General features: G+C 37.9%; 1 protein-coding gene across 1 annotated transcript in view; it reads right to left on the bottom strand.

Moving 5' to 3' along the window:
- The window catches only part of LOC134742126 (nucleosome-remodeling factor subunit NURF301), a 30,211-nt gene that overhangs the window by 7,626 nt on the left and 9,534 nt on the right, over window positions 1-13,051 (bottom strand). Inside the window, exons 9-13 of the mRNA XM_063675088.1 lie at window positions 12,183-12,426; window positions 10,602-11,608; window positions 10,395-10,509; window positions 10,096-10,235; window positions 350-551 (exon numbers count right to left, since the gene is read on the bottom strand). Of these exons, the coding sequence (XP_063531158.1) occupies window positions 350-551; window positions 10,096-10,235; window positions 10,395-10,509; window positions 10,602-11,608; window positions 12,183-12,426 (1,708 nt within the window). The remainder of the gene's footprint in view (window positions 1-349; window positions 552-10,095; window positions 10,236-10,394; window positions 10,510-10,601; window positions 11,609-12,182; window positions 12,427-13,051) is intronic.

Below are 13,051 nucleotides of genomic sequence, written 5' to 3' on the forward strand. Positions count from 1 at the left end.
GTCTAAGGGAAAAACGTGCCTCGAAAATCACGAAAATTAGATTCTCTATCATCTGATGAACTTTCACCGATATGTGTTAAAATTGTTAAACAACAAGCGAAACCGTCAACGCCATCTAGCCGAGAATAGGCTAAAGGCGTAGGCGCCATCTAAGCGAGAATCAATTTTTTTTCTTGATTTCCGAGGCACGTTTTTTTCCTTAGACTGTATTCATCTTTACGGAGTTACATAGGTATTTGCTTAAAAGTGACGTTCGAATGGCAAGGTTGTATTGTACCAGGATCACCCTAAAAGAGCCCGGCGGGCCGCAGGTTGAGATATTGCTAGTTTAGTAGGTGTAGATACTTACTCTGCTGAATGTAGTCCGGAGTTAGCACGAACTTGTTGCTTTGCACAATAACGTCCTGATTAGAATTAACGATATCCGTCTTAGTATTATTTTGCGTTATATCCTCGGGTTTGGCAGGAGTGGCTTCTTTGTGGCTGGTAGCTTCGGCCACGCTATCCTCGCCGTTTACCAGTGGTTCACGCTTTATTTCTTCGTTAGCATCCTATAAGTAAAAAGGGAACAGGAGTTGTTAGTTTACTTCTTCTTATTGAAACATTTTAACATTGAAAAAAAAAAAAAAAAAAACCAGCAGGTCAACATGATGAGTAGGGCCCGGAATTTTGCGTGCACCGCACTGCTTTTATTGATATACTTAGCGACCCGCCCCGGCTTCGCACGGGTAAACCTTAACAAATTATACACCTAAACCTTCCTTAAGGATTACTCTATTGATAGGTGAAAGCCGCACGAAAATCCGTTCAGTAATTTTTGAGTTTATCGCGAACATACAAACAGACAGACGCAGTGGGGGACTTTGTTTTATAAGATGAGGTGATATCGATATTATCAATCAATGCGGTTAATTTATGTAAATAAAATAATTTAACACTTGAGAAAGTTGCGAGCAAATACCTACTTAGCTTATCAACTCGTTATAAAATATAAACTATAAAGGTTTTTGATGATTCATCAGAAAGTTTGAGGTATTATTTACTAAAGACACAAAATAACAAAAAGTGTTGATTTATCGACGGTATCGATAAACAGTGGTGCTGGGCCCTAATGATGAGTAAACTAATACAGTGGTGTGAACATAAAACTGGGCCCCTAGGGTGACCTGCGAGAAGTGTTAGAAATTACTATTAGAAAGAGATTATCCACTGTCATGATAAACAGTGGTGCCGGGCCCTAATGATGAGTAAAGCAATACAGTAATGTGAAAACAAAACTAGGCCCCTAGGGTGACCTGCGAGAGATGTTAGAAATTACTATATTAGACACATTTCCCTTGTTAGGGTTAACAATTGACACAAACGTTAATTGGAAAGACCACATACAGAAAGTAAGCAATAAACTATCCAGATTTTCATACTACTACTACTTCCGCCTACGCACATTCCATACTCCGCTATGGCATACTCCTTTGAGGTAATAGTACGAATGCTAATACCTTATTCATTTTACAAAAAAAAGGGCATCCGAATTTTAGCTAATATAAAACAAAGGGAAAGCTGTCGGCCACATTTTAAAAGCCTGAGAATACTAACACTAACCTGCTTTTATATTTTTGAAGTTTGCACTTTCGTCAAATTACATAGCTCTTTTTTTCTGCAAGCTAAAGACCGCCATGTAAAACAGTTAAATCTCCGCCAACATAACTACCTTTCCTTACCTACTCTAGCTTAAAAATATTTCACTCCGGACCACACATGATGGTATTAAAATCTTCAATAAACTACCGCAACCAATAAAAGAAATAGAAAACCTATTTTTTTTTTTTAAAAGCGCTTAGTGTATTTCTAATAGACAAGTCTTTTTACACGCTACAGGAGTTGTTTGAAGTCAGAATGTTTAATTAATATATATGACTAGCTGTTGCCCGCGACTTCGTACGCGTGGATTTGTAACATTATGCAGCAAAAGATATCAGTAGGGACGGTTAATCATTTGTTAATAATTATACAACGCATGAAATTTGTCTTTCACAAAGTACTAAGTTTCAGGTCCCTAACCCTAACTGAAAAAAATTGTTCTCGATATAATCCTTCTCAACACTTAGGTCCACTATTAAAATAAAATGTTCGCTCCCGATGCAAACTTTACAAACATGGTGCAATCAGTTTTCGTCTATTATAATATAATGCCCTTTTACAAAGTTTCATGTTCCTAGCTTAAACGAAAACTTGTACTACATATAAACTACATCCTCTTTTTAAGCCCCTTAGGGGTTGAATTATTAAGAACGTTGAAATAACTTTTTTTTGTATTACAATGCCTTTCTAAGAAGTTTCAAAACATTTGTAATGGATTCAAACTTTCAACCCCTTTTTAACCCTTTTAGGTGATGAATATTTAAAAACGCTTAAATTACTTTTCTTGTATTCTAAAAATATGCCTTTATACAAAGACTGAAGTCCTGTACGCAAAAGAAGGTTTGAGCTCCATACAAACTTTCAACCTCGTTTTTACCACCTTCGGGGATGAATTTCCAAAAATGCTGAAATAAGTTTTCTTCCCTTTTAATTAGATATCTTTCCACATAGTTTCAAGTACCTAGCTTAAAATAAAATTAGGACCCCTACAAATTTTCAGCCCCCTTTTAACCACTTTACGGGATGAATTTATAAAAACGCTGAAATTACTTTTATTGTATTCTAATAATATGCCTTAAACAAAGATTCAAGTCCCGCACTCAAATAAATGTTTAATCTCCATACAAACTTTCAACCGCCTTTTCACCACCTTGGAGTATGAATTTTCAAAAACGCTAAAATTACTTTTCTACTCTTTTAATGATTTACCTTTTTACGTAGTTTCTAATTTCTAGCTTAAAATAAAATTTGAACCCTATACAAACTTTCAACCCCTTTAAGGGGTGAATTTTTAAATTGGCTAAAATTACTTTTCTTCTATGCTAATAATATACCTTTATACAAATATTCAAGTCCTGTACTCAATAGAATGTTTGATCTCCATACAAACTTTCAACCCTCTTTTCACCACTTTGGGGATGATTTTTTAATAACGCTGAAATTAGTTTTCTTGTTTTTTTTTTTTATATAACCCTATACCCTTATATACCTTTGTGAAATAACCCTATATACCTTTGTGAAAAGTTTCAAGTTCCTAGCTTATAATAAAATTTGAATCCCAAGACAAACTTTCAACCCCTGTTTAACCGTAGGGGTTAAATTTCCAAAAATGTCGAAATATTTTTTTTGTAAGCGGCTGAATTTTTAAAAACGCTGAAATTTATTTTCCTGTGTTCTAATAATATGCCTATATACAAAGTTTTAAGTCCAGCATTTGATAAAATTTTTGATCTCCATACAAACTTTCAACCCCTTTTTCACCACCTTAGGGGATGAATTTTCAAAAACGCTGAAAGTAGTTTTCTTGTTTTTTAATAATATATCTTTTACCTAAGGTTCGAATTAATAGCTTGAAATAAAACTTGAACCCCATTAAAACTTTGGACCCCATTTTACCCCCTTGGGGGATGAATTTTGAAATACCCCTTCTTAGTGGATACTAACGTTATAAAATCTACCCACTGTGAAAAATTCAGCTCTAGATCCAACGGTTTGGGCTGGGCGTTGATTTAAGTGAGTCAGTCAGTCAGTCAGGACTTTTACGTTTATATATATAGTAGATAAGAAATAATTTAATGTAAACTATAGTAGTATACCTAGTTTTATTATGTCATTTAATTGTAAGATTGCTGCGCCCTTGCAGGGTCCATATTATGTTATTATGTACTTAATATGTCCGCAATAAATGTTTTATCTTTGTCTTAGAAAGAAAGAGATCCACTGTCATGATAAATCTCATTGGCTGGGTTGTTGAAGTTCACTTGCAAAAAAAAAAAACAGGCGTATTCGAATTTTAGTTATTCGATCTGTTTCCGATACGATACTGATCTATCAGTGTCAAAAGTGACGTTATTGGTTGAAGAAATGTCACCTTTGACACTGATCAGTATCATATCGGAAACAGATCGAATACGCCTGTTAACCTTTTCGACGCCGTGTAAAACACAAAAGCTGTCACTCGGACGCCACGTCACCGAAGTGTCAAAACTGAACTTGAACTTTATGTGAATGCACGTAGGTCTATGTTGCTCTGTGGTCTGTGACGGATTAATCCGTATTTGGCGTTGGACCTACGGTGCGAATATATCCGTCATTGGCGTCCAAAAGGAACTAGAATAAAAAGAGTACATATTTTCTATACTAACGATGCAATAATGTTCTTCTTGTAAAAAATTGCGATTTCAGTAACTATGAATATGAATAATATTAACTTACAATATTTTTTTATATTTTCACTTGATAATGCAATAATGTAAATTACTTCACAAAATTAGGGAAATTGAGTCTTCTTTAAATTCAAAATATTTAGATCAGTACGGTCTAACTCACTATTGTTTTTTTTATGGCGACATGTTTCGGAAATATGTGGTTTTAAATTATAAAAACCGGCCAAGTGCGAGACGGACTCGCGCACGAAGGGCTCCGTACCATTACGCAAAATACGGCAAAAAATCACGTTTGTTGTATAGGAGCCCCACTTAAATATTTATTTTATTCTGTTTTTAGTATTTGTTGTTATAGCGGCAACAGAAATACATACATCATCTGTGAACATTTTAACTGTCTACCACTGTCTAGCCTGGTGACAGACGGACAGACAGACGGCGGTCTTAGTTATAGGGTTCCGTTTTTACCCTTTGGGTACGGAACTCTAAAAACTGAACTTTATTCAAATGAAAACCTAACTATTACAACCACTTGATTTGATAATCTGGGAATATTACATTAGTAAAGCCTTATTTAAAAATGTATTTAAAATATGTACATAACGAGTAATAAAAAATGCTGGATTTAAAATAGATTTAACTCTAGACTTATGCAACACTTAATATCGCCAGACTGTCAAGTGGATATGTATTATACAAAACATGTTAGTATGTGAAGATTTACACGAATTTATATGACGTAAGTAAAAACTAAATGGGGTGAAAACTAAAATGTTATAATTCAAATTGTTTGTGGGAATATATCAGTTCAAGTTTTAATATGAACAGTAGCTCTATTGCTTTTTTACTTTACGTGAGGTTTCAGTACATGCCGTTTTACAATTAATATATTTACATTCAAGTTTATACAAAATAGATAATTGCCCATACACCCCCACAAACTCTTTAGAAACAAACGACAAAACAAATTTACACAAATAAACAGGACTGTAAATAAAACTCGATCATTACTTTAATAATTTATTCAAAGTTCATTAATGCACGAGCCGTTTTATAAAGGTTTTACTTGAAATTTCTAATAAATATACATATAAACAGGTGGTGTATGAGCAATTCCTGTTACCGTTCGTTAATATAATGTAAGTATGAAAAATTATAGTAGATATACATTGAAATTAGCGTTTAACAGTAAGACGTACGATTAAATACTTGAACAAGTCACGAGTTGGACTCCTGCAATCGTCGATAAATAAAATGCCAGCTGCCTTATGATGGCAAAAATATTAAGTTTTTAAGTAACATATAAGAAATAAAGAAACGTACCATTTTATGTATCGACTTCCGACACGACACTGGCGTTAGGCCATATACAACTTTTTACTGATACAATATAACAGCCCGTGGGGTTCTAGAATGTCAAGTATCTGGAAACCAGTATTAATCGTATACCTACCTTAATAAGTATACGATTAATACTGATATGAATAACTAAATTAAACTAGAGCAGCCTAGTAAATATGTAATTATAAAACGTCACACAAATTACAGAATGTACAGTCACACCCTCTAATGAAACCCATCAAAGATCAAAACTACTATAAATCCTGACAGATTTACGCGAGTTCTAAAAAATATTTTATATTATTATTTTGTAACCACCTTTATAATTTGTTATACAAACTACCTATAGCCTAAAATGTCACCTGACAGACAGGTATGATGCGTATGCGCGGTATCTCGCCCGCGACGTAAACTGCCCGTCTTTTTCTAACTGTACTAATTAGAGAGGGATGACTATCCCGCGGGCGAGATACTCGTACTGTCGCGCCGCTCCTGTGCTAGCCCTACAGAGGCTAAGGCTAGTAAATAGCACGACATTACAACGCTCTGGTCTCGGGTTTTAGTAGGTTTACGTACTGTATTTAGGATTTGTAAGAGACGATGACGTTATGTTTCAATAATTAAGTATCTAAATTCGATTGGCCAATTTCCTATTAATTTATCCTGTTTCTACACCTATTATACTAAAATAACAGAGCGGTTGGACAACTTGGGACAATCCTTGCCATTTACTCTTTTGGATATAAAAACAAAAGGTAGGAACGTTTTCCATTAAAATAATCGTAACATATGTACCTAAGTTATTTGTTAAAAAGTTATAATACGCAGAACATTAATAGCCAGACCAGCTTAAAACTTTACAGTAGGTACTCTAACATTCCCACGGACTAAACGATTATTTTACCAAACGAAAATATTGTTCAATTATTGTGTAATCATTGTACACATGAGTTCTAACACGAAAAATCTCAATATGACTACTTTCAATGTTCTTTTTAGTTTTTTTTCCTAATCGATATTAATATTAGCCATGGCCCAAATAACATGTCATATAATTCAAACTAGAAAACAAAAATAGAATTCAACAGTTGTAAAAATATGAACCAATAATCTACATGCTTTTTTAACTTATGAAAATGGTGCAAATCTTACAATAATAAATAGAAATCAATTCATGGCAATGTTGAAATATAAATGCTCTAATACTGTTTTCGCGTTGATTACCTACTGTAGTGTTACGTAAAAAAATGTTGTTTGATCGATATATATTTATTATTAAGATTATACATTGCACATAATTATAATAAGTGTTCTTTGGTGTTGTTATAATGTATAAAACATTTTTTTCTACTACAAAATAATACTATATACTACATCCAGTCTTAACCATGTATCATTATTAAATTAAATGGCCAATGTGCGCCAAGACCGAGTCATTGGTATATATAATTATAGAAAATGAATAGCTTACTATACTAGACCGCGGGCCAAGAACAGATTTCCATGACCAATCGCCTCCCGGGCGAAAACTCGTATAGTGGTTAGGGGCTATGTATGATGAACCCTCGTGAACGTCAGCTGCCGCTCCGTTGGTGGGTTAAGGAATGGCAGCAAATAAAGTCTATAATAAAAATTTAGTCATCGCCTCCCGCTTGATACTTTGTCAGATGATAGTTTAGATGCTATTGTGAATAAACAAAATCGTCAGCCGATTGTATCGCTGTGGAAAGACTGTCAGCTGGTCACATGAACATGTAAAAAAGAAATTTTTTTTCAGTCATCGGCGTCATCGCCCGCCGTTTGATACTTTGTCAGATGATAGTTTAGATGCTATTGTTAATAAAACAAATAGTCAGCTGGTTGTATCGCGGTGGAAAGACCGTGTTACGCGTTTCGGTCGCTGCCATTCCTCAACCCACCAACGGAGCGGCAGCTGACGTTCATCATACATAGTCGTTAACCGCTACAAGAGTTTTCGCCCGGGAGGCGATGACTGACGAAATTTGCGCCTGGCTCGCGGTCCATACCTACTCGAAACTGGAATTCAAGACCAAGAAAACTACGACAATGTTGCCACTATAATATATTTTTTTGTATAGTATTAGTGTATATTCCTCTTTTACAAAAAAAAACACGCTCAAGATAAATTATTTATTGGTAATTTTAATTCTATGATTTAAAGACGTAATTTAATTTACTTATTTTCACATAAATACAATACGTCCTAATAAAAACTTATACATCCGTAATTTTTGGTTGAAAAGCTGGAATTGTATGTTCTTGTAACACTTCGGGTATTCATAACATTTGCAAATAAGAACGAACTCGAATTTATTATATTACATACATACATACTAATTGACAAAATCGCAGAATAATTGTGTCTAGCTCGCTTTATGATATGATTGTTATCGCCGCCATTATTATCGGCTACCGGCCGTGACCGTGACTCCATGATTTCTCAATCTTACTCGACATCAGACGTGTGTTCAGTGTTAGAATGTTCTTTTTGCTCCGTAGTGATTCCTGCCTTGTTGACTTTTTGTTTTTTGTTGTTTTGTTTGAGTGAGACTTAACCTTTTGGACGCCAATGACCGATATATCGGCACCGCAGGTCCAACGCCAAAGACCGACTAATCGGTCACAGACCACAGAGCAACATAGACCTACGTGCATTCGCATAAAGTTCAATTTCAGTTTTGACACTTCGGTGACGTGGCGTCTGGATTACAGCTTTTGTGATTGACACGGCGTCGAAAAGGTTAAAGGACTAGTCTAGGAATACTCTGTGGTAGAACAATGCAACCTTAGCCGTGTTGCATAATAAAATACAACTAATATTAAAGGGGAACTCCTTTTCTAATAAGTGGAATTAGAAAAGGAGTTCTGCTTGTAATATTAGTTGTAGTTTATTATGTAACACGGCCCTTATTGCAACCAATATAAAGAAGCATATTAGAAAAAGGTTGGCGAAACCTGAAATGTTATAAGTGACATTGACGATTTTGACAGTGACGTATCTGTCGTAGTTTTTTTTGAGTTGAATTCCAGTTTCGAGTATAATATTAAAGGGTTTGACCATCACGAGTACGCCGAGACGTTGTTTGTATTACCCAGGTCTCAATTTTACGATTTTATTTAACAAATAGTTCCTAACCGAGTTTTATATTGCGGTATTAGTAAACTATGTAAATACAAAATTTGTGCGACGCTCGGTTTGATCCCACCCTAAACTTATACACTATTATAACTTAAAATATTGCCACAAGTAAAAGAACTTTGGCCTAAACTGGTCGCAGAACTCGTGTTCTAAATAAGGATTTTTTACAAACAATTGTACCAATCAGCTATGTCAGTATTTAAACATTGGAAAATAACTTGATTTTTTTTAACCCTTTGAACGCCAAGAACCCCTAACGGTGTCCTTACTAGTCGTGCCCACAGCGCCAGGGACTACTATAGGTGTCGTTACTAGTCGTGCCCACAGCGTCAGGGACCACTATAGGTGTCGTTACTAGTCGTGCCCACAGCGCCAGGGACCACTATAGGTGTCGTTACTAGTCGTGCCCTCAGCGCCAGGGACCACTATAGGTGTCGTTACTAGTCGTGCCCACAGCGTCAGGGACCACTATAGGTGTCGTTACTAGTCGTGCCCACAGCGCCAATTAAGGACCACTATAGGTGTTATGGCGGACGCTGTCAAAGTAACCTTGACACTTTCAAGTAAAGTTTACATTCGCTCGCTTGCGCCCGTTACCTTGGTGTGTCTGACGTTTTGGTTTATGATGTAAACTTGTAAAACGTTCAAAAGGTTAAAGGTTCGTTTTAAAAATGTGTAGAAATTAGTTCTACATACATACCGTTGTTTTTATTTAATTTAGGTTTCACACCACCACTGGATGGAATGATCCAATTTAACAAGTTCCGCGACCACGACGTGTTACCAACTGATGTATTCCCTCTATACAATTACAGCTACTATACATTCGTTAGTCCGTATAAGCCTTATAATATCACTAAGTTTGGTAGAAGATACGTCTTTAAAGTAGTTAAAGACGTGTACCTATCGGGGAAAGACTTGATACCTTTATCATCGATATGAATAATCTAAACCCTATACTGCAAGTCATATAAAAGTACTTGTTTAAATTTGAACTTTAATAGCTGTCAATAGAGTTGAATATTATAACTGCCATATACGGCTTCGTATGCAAAAAAGAGTTCACTAAAATGAAGATCCCTAGTATCACCACATTCGTAAACGTGGTCAAGTTAAGAGATGCGTCATTTCAATTGTATTTGTTTATTTATCATTTATTTTACCTAACCTCTAATAGTAGGCGTAAGCCGCAATGATCAGTTATTACGTCACCTACTGTGATCCCCTTTAATAAAAGCGACCTAGAGTAGAGTACCTAGTACCTGATGGCTAGTAATAATAGATTACCTGGTGCGTGGGGAGGGGGATGGGGTGCAAGGCTTGCGGCGCCACGGGCGCTAGAGGCGGCGGCGCGCTCGGCGGCGGCTGCACCGCCAGGTACATCTTCATAGGGCCCAGCATGCCTTGCTTCCCCGTCGATTCTTGCGCTGTGGCACGTAAACAATAAATATGAAACAGATGCCCGATGCCCGTTGGATGTTTCACTCTTTTCGATTACATTTTATTCGGTAAGATATAGATTGGAGCAATGATCATTTTGATAATAATTCAAAGTATTACTAAAGGTTAAATGGTGTTTAAATTACCTTTCAGCAACTGCTGCTTGACTTGGTGTTGGACTAAAGCTAGCTGCTGAGGCGTAAGGGAATAACCGTGCAGACCTTGGAGAACTATTCTAGGTCCACTACTGGTCTGCATCACCTGTAACGAACAAAGCGAGAGTTTGATGTTTAGTGTCTCGAACGAGTTACCCAAAAATGATTATAGATATTTTTGTATATTTAAATATTGACCTGAGCAGTAACGGTCTTTATAACGGTGCCGGGCGGTTGGCCGGCCAGCAGACGGTTTTCGGTGATCTGATCCTCCGTGAGCTGCGGCGGCGGCGGCGGGGGAGGCGGCGGCGCGGGCCGCTGCACGGGCGCCGGCGCGGCCACGGGCGAGGGCGCCGCCGCCGGCATCGGACTTTGCCCTATATGCGCCACGATCTGCGCCTGGTTGTTGCCGGTAGGCCGTATCAGCACTTGCTGCCCGTTAACCGTCGCGAGCTGGATCTTGCCGGCCGCGATCTGCTGGACGAGCACGGGGTTGTTGACGACGATCTGCTGGGTGGAGGGCGCCCGCGGCCGCGGCGGCGGCAGCGGCGCGGGCCGGGGCGCCGGCGCCGGGGCCACCTGCCGCTGCATTATCTGTCCTTGCACCAAAACCGTCTGTAGGCGAGGTTGCATGTTAGGCCTCGGAGTAGACTGGACGACTACTTGTTGTGTGGGCTGGACGACTATTTGCCGATTGCCTTGTAAGACTATCTGTTGCGCGGCTACCCGTGTTTGCGGCTTGGGCTCCTCGACCGCAGGTTTCGGCTGGGTCACCACCCTATCATTTTCGACAGGAGGGGTATCGGCTTTCGGCGCGGGCGAGGAGGCCGCCACCAAGTGGCCGGCTATACCTTGCTGTCCCGCCATGACTACGTGGAGTTTTCCGTCCGGCATCTGTATCAGCTGCTGGCCGGCGAGTAGGCCTCGAACCGTCAGTTTTCCGTCGGGGGCTCTTATAATTTGAACCTTCTGCGGACCTTCTTTTTGAACTGGAGTATTGGCTTTAGCGGCTTCAATCGGTTGCGTCTTTGCCGTCGATATGGGTTGACTGACCACTCTTGTAGTACCATCGGCTCCTTTGGTCATGATAATTCGTCTAGTTCCTATGACTGTTTTTTGACCAGTGGGTGTGCTCACGTTGCTAGTTAATAACGACGTCAATGTACTTTTTCCTGCATTAGAAGTAGCCGGGGTTTTTGATTTGTCTGTAAAATAAAAGTTATCCGTAAAAATAGGGATTAATGAGGAGTAATCATTTAAACATGTAAATAATAAATTTCAAATAATAATTGTACCTACCTGACATAATTATCTTATACCTAATATCATATTCATACTGATGTGTTTTGCTATGTAATTTAGATGTAAATAGTTGTAAATATGAAATACTGTATTTGACATGTAAAACTATGTTTTATAAAGGAATAAATGAATGAATGAATACGAAAAATCTTTTCGATTTTGCTTTAGCAGATTGAAATGTTTTGTAGGATGAATAGTTATTGGGGCCTGAGTGTACTAGCGGTTAACTGAGTAGTTTGCCGCGGTCAAAAAAGGCACTACGTTATTTGGTGGATATCGTTGACATGTCGCGCCACATCGTAAAGTTGATACACTAAAAGCGTATCCCTAAGCGAGCGAAGCGAGTGGAATAAATGGCGGAGAATGTTTCATATACACAACGCTATTTTTTTCTTTGATTCGTGACAATAAATGAAAACAATTTACATCCTGCGAGGCAATAATTTATAAAGTGACCCTGCTCTAAGGTAAAAATACCTTGCGACATCTCGAGCGCCCTCTTCTGCTGGTGCGCGGCGCGTTGCTCGCGCAGCTGCTGCTCCATCTTGTCCTTGAGGTCGGCGGCGGCGGCGGCTGCGGCGGCGGCGGCGGCGGGCGGCGCGCGCGTCGGCAGCTTGCCCGTGGACGTGCGCGTCACCGGCGTCACCCGCTCCGCGCGCTCGCCGTACTGCCGCACCTCCCACAGCTCCAGCTTGTCCTCGTCCACCCATTCCTCTGATACCTGCGGATTTTAGGGGATTATACAACAAAACTGAAAAAAAATAAAAATCTGAAGCAATTTATCAAGTAAAAAAACCGCCCAGGTGCGAGTCGGTCTCGCCCACCGAGGGTTCCGTACAAATTTAACTAATTTCTCGTTTTTACAAATTTATCGTTTTCAGATCTTTCCCTGTATTTTTTTTTTATTTTTTTTATTATTTATTAAGAAACAAACAGTCTTATAAAACAGATGAGTTTATAAAGTAACATTTTTCTAGTAATAGACCTATAGTTTCCTATATGTAAACGAATATTAATAAAAACTTATTACTAAGTACAAAAGACATGCATATTGTAGATATAGTCCGACAAGAAATTGTAGAAAATTATTAAGAAGAAGAAGATGGCAACAATTTAGTACGATTTTTTATTTATTTATTATTATTTTTTATTTATTTTTTAGTTCAATTTTATTTAATTTCTACTATTTCGTGTATTTGTAGTGATGACGATATTACTTGCCAAATTTCATAGTTCTAGGTTAACGGGAAGTACCCTATCAATTTTTTTTCCCTTGAGAGTGTCGAAATATAGGTTTTTTGTGGCATACGCGGCCGTATCTTTTTTTTACGTTAACTCGGAAGTTT

This window comes from Cydia strobilella, chromosome 6 (genome assembly GCF_947568885.1).
Source record: "Cydia strobilella chromosome 6, ilCydStro3.1, whole genome shotgun sequence".
In the NCBI taxonomy this organism is placed as follows: domain Eukaryota; kingdom Metazoa; phylum Arthropoda; class Insecta; order Lepidoptera; family Tortricidae; genus Cydia; species Cydia strobilella.